Here is a 4,021-nt window from a genome sequence, read left to right on the forward strand (position 1 = left end):
ATATTAAATACCATTTCCCATAAAGAAGAAGAACTGGACTGACTCCAAATGTTGTACATGTCTACTTAGAAGTACAACAATATGGCACCACCATTAAAGTAGTGAAAAATAACCAGGCAATCAAAACCAAATGTGAATTTAATAAATTATATAATATATGATTTATCAATGTTTGTTCTTTAAATGTATTTCTTTATACAGTATATATATATTTGTTCACATTTTTTTACTGTGTCTGTACCTCTGATGTTAAGGTTTTGTGTGTATATAATGTTTGTGTAAATATATATTTTCTTGAATAAAGCAGAACAAATATCTATATATATCTATATAGAGAATCAGGAGGCCATAAATTGTCTAAAATCAGGGAAATTACCATTCTGGCCAATAACCAATACCAACCAATAATCCAACATGTGAGAAATAATTGAATAAATCATTCAAATAAATAACTTCTCTTTATTGGATATAGTTTATTCTTCATAGTGATTATTTTTTGTAAACAGTATATTAATTTCATGAAGATACATGACAAAAAACAACATCAAATCTTATAATAGTTAAGAAGCTGGAACCAGCGAATATTCAGCATTGTTGCCAGAAGGATGTTTGAGTAACGTAAAACGGTTATAGATAATTTAAGGACATTTGCTTCAAGTTTATATCCTTAATAAGGATGAAAATACAATTAATTATTTTCTATTTAGATTATTTGAAGATATTCTCACATTACATACATTACAATTGATATGGTTGCAATAATCTAATAATATCTAATCTATCAAATGTCACACAAAAGAGTAAAATGCCTGTTATATATCCCACAGCCAGAGGGAATTAAAACCCAAAGAGATTCAGTTTATGACCACATAGCACAAAGAAAAGCATTAAATCTTCATATTCTGGAAGATGATTCACCAATTTTAGGAACATATCTTAAAGTTTGCATCCCTAAAGAAAAGGAGCAATAACCACAATGTTTAACTCATTTGAAGATATTAATAACAGTGAGTAATTGTACAACACATTTTTAGGATCAAATATAAGTTTAAAATGAAGAATTATATTTTTTTATGAAAATGACTTGAAAGATGCATTAGAGGTCATCATGTTAATTGGTAATAAGATTTCCTGGAATTGCCCTCTATTAAATCTTATATTATTTTAAAATGTCTCATATTTTATCTGAAAAAACATGTAAAAAGTCACAAAATAGGAAAATAAATCCTGTTTTTCGCAGGTCGAGCAGATACATGAACAGTTAAAACCCCAAACATATTAACTTCAAAACCATATATAACAAGAGAAAACATTACAGCTCTTATCTTATCTCACTACTGATAGATTATTCAGATCATTGTTGCAGCTGTATTCTGTAACACGAGGACTTTGAGGAATACACTTTTCTCTGATAAAAGCCGAAACAGCAATTCAGCTTTAGAGCTCATCCCTCTTCTTCTCCTCCTCCTCCTTGTGGAAGACTTTTCCATCCGGCTGCTTCCTCCAGGCCAGTTGGACGTTGTCGTCCAATCCCTGGGCCCTTAGGTTCTTTTTCGCCTGAGACACAAAAACTCATTATCATTATCGTTCCAATAAAAACAGATGATTTATCTTTAGTTCACTCATCTGAAATGGTAGTTGTTCCCCTTATTTCTTCCAGTGTAAAGGCTTACCTCAGGTTATGGAATAGTATTTGTACATTTTCCTAATGCATTTGGTGGCATGTGGCTAAGTTTCTGCTATTTACTTCTGCACATATTTACACGTCTTCTTACTAAATGCTTGGGTCCTGTTATTTGTGGCCAAAGTATTGAATGTATAATGGATATAGAATTTCATTCATGTTCATCTTGGTCCATTTCATTCATATTGAAATTCATTTACTACATTTTCTTTCGTTAAATTCATTATTTTTGAATATATATTTATTTGTTTCCTACCTCTTTCGTCTCTTGTTCTCATGTCATGTGAATTTCCTTTCTGGTGATTGATGTTTTTGCATAAAAGTAGAAAACATGATTTACCTCCACCAACATCGCATCCAGAAAAGCGGGGTCGTTCAGATCCACACCGTCTGGTTTCTCCACCCTCACCTTTATCACTTTCATTGAAACAGGCATAACAGCTAAAAACACAAACAAACCTCATCAGTCACAACATTTATGGTGTCTTCTTTTTCAACAGACTCAATATCATCACTTGCTTTGTCATAGCTGTGAATTGTACTCACGTCCGTAGCAAATGAATGGTTTCTTCACTCCACAGTCCAAGTCCTCCCATTTTCCAAAGTTGTCGAAAGCTGCAGCCACACAAGCTTTGAGACCTCTGTAGACAGGTATATTTGCCCAGTACCTAAAGGAGTAGCAACTTCCATCGGACCACTTCCAGGAGTCTCTGTAAAGGCCGATCCAATAAGGATTCCCTCCAGGGAACAGTTCAAATATCTGCTGGTGCTCTGTCTGGTTTCTCACACTGGCCAGGTCTGTGTGGTGTTCTCTGCAGTAGCTCTGGGCCTGAGTCCATGTCATTAGGCTGTTGATGAGGACAAATGTTGCATTCGGCCCTGAAAATGGACCACAGAGAAGCTGAGTAGAGGCACCACAACATACAGCCTGACATCAATGCCACATCTCTGGTTGTATTGATGCCTTTATAATATAAAATATTACATTTAAATCCCACACATTTGGACTTTGTAATTTGTAGTTCTGGGGTTTTTCAACACATGAATGTTGGCAAGAAACTTTACTAGTATCAGTGGTGGAATATTCAGATCTTTTAGTAAAAGCAGGAGTACAACAATGTGAAGATACTGTGTTACAGGTTAAAGCTTAATTCAAATTGTATTGATTCTATATTATTCTTATTCTGTTTAGCACAGATGTATAAGATGTAAAACGTACCTACAATTCTGAAACAAGGTTGCAAAAAATGGTATATACATAACTTCCTTTGACGTTATCATTTAAATGAAACCATGTGAGAATTTGAGTGAAAAGGGAAATGTCTTTAGTGGAACTGCTAACAAAAGAAAAAAAGTCACAAAGAAAAAAGGTTGGGAACCGCTAGTTAGATAAAGAAGCTTAAAATATGATTTTAAATGTGTAATATTCATTTTAAGTTTATATTCTTACCTGTGACATCAAAGCAGACCGCCCAGGTTCGGTCATTACAATCAAAATCATGCCATCTTCCATCATAATCAAAATATGTGCATTGTTCATTGTGCTTGTTGCTTGGTTCTCCAGGCCCCCATGGTCTGAACTCCGTCTCCCCCGGTCCGTAGAAGCTTGGGTCTGACATCGACCACTTCCAGGTGTCCCAGTCATTGTGCAGCCCTATCCAGGCTGACTGAAAGCAAGAAATTGTTATAATTATTACATCCTGTTGAAGCTTTTAAAGCTGCTGCTGAAGAAAATGTGTATGTTTAATAAAGAGAAGGTTTGTTGTGCCTTTATGAGACCAGCCTTGGTACATGGTGATCTGATGGGAATCCCCTCAAGTCAACATTCATTTACAGCCTTGTTACTCTGAACCTCTTCAACTTTATTACAGGGTTTTATGCTATAGCTTTGGCTTAAAACATTTAATACTCAGGTTCACATAGGACTTTAAAACAGGTTTAGCTTTCTGTAATAATCTCTCCTTTTTAAATTTGACTCGAAAAGAAATGTAATTCATTTGAATTGAAAGACAGAGAAAAGTGACCTCACTTGTTTGTATTGGCCTGCCATGTTGTTCAGGAGCTCCACAACCTCCTCGCTGTCTACAGTGGCCAGGTCTGTGTGTTTCTCTCTGCAGTATCTCTGTGCTTCAGACATGGTCTTTGCTTCATAAACAAAATGGTACTGACGTTCAGCATGTGAGGAGACAGCGCTCAGCCCTGTAGAGACACAGACACTTTGATTAGATTCAATATCAATTACTGAACCGACTTCTCCAATTTACATTCAAGTGAAACTGTAAACTAAACAACTTAAGTAATTGTCAGAGGGAAACCACAATACAAAGTACTAAAAAT

The 4,021-nt window shown here is 35.1% G+C and overlaps 1 protein-coding gene across 1 annotated transcript; it reads right to left on the reverse strand.

Moving 5' to 3' along the window:
* Positions 1 to 1,444: 1,444 nt before the first annotated feature.
* Positions 1,445 to 3,362, reverse strand: LOC117483508. Its single transcript, XM_034131868.1, has 5 exons — positions 3,135 to 3,362; positions 2,380 to 2,563; positions 2,231 to 2,323; positions 2,025 to 2,125; positions 1,445 to 1,557 (listed from the first exon to the last, which is right to left on the reverse strand). Exons 1-5 carry the CDS (start codon positions 3,301 to 3,303, stop codon positions 1,445 to 1,447), a joined length of 660 nt encoding a protein of 219 aa, XP_033987759.1. The 5' UTR covers positions 3,304 to 3,362.
* Positions 3,363 to 4,021: the final 659 nt, after the last annotated feature.

Source organism: Trematomus bernacchii, unplaced genomic scaffold (genome assembly GCF_902827165.1).
Source record: "Trematomus bernacchii unplaced genomic scaffold, fTreBer1.1, whole genome shotgun sequence".
Lineage (NCBI taxonomy): Eukaryota > Metazoa > Chordata > Actinopteri > Perciformes > Nototheniidae > Trematomus > Trematomus bernacchii.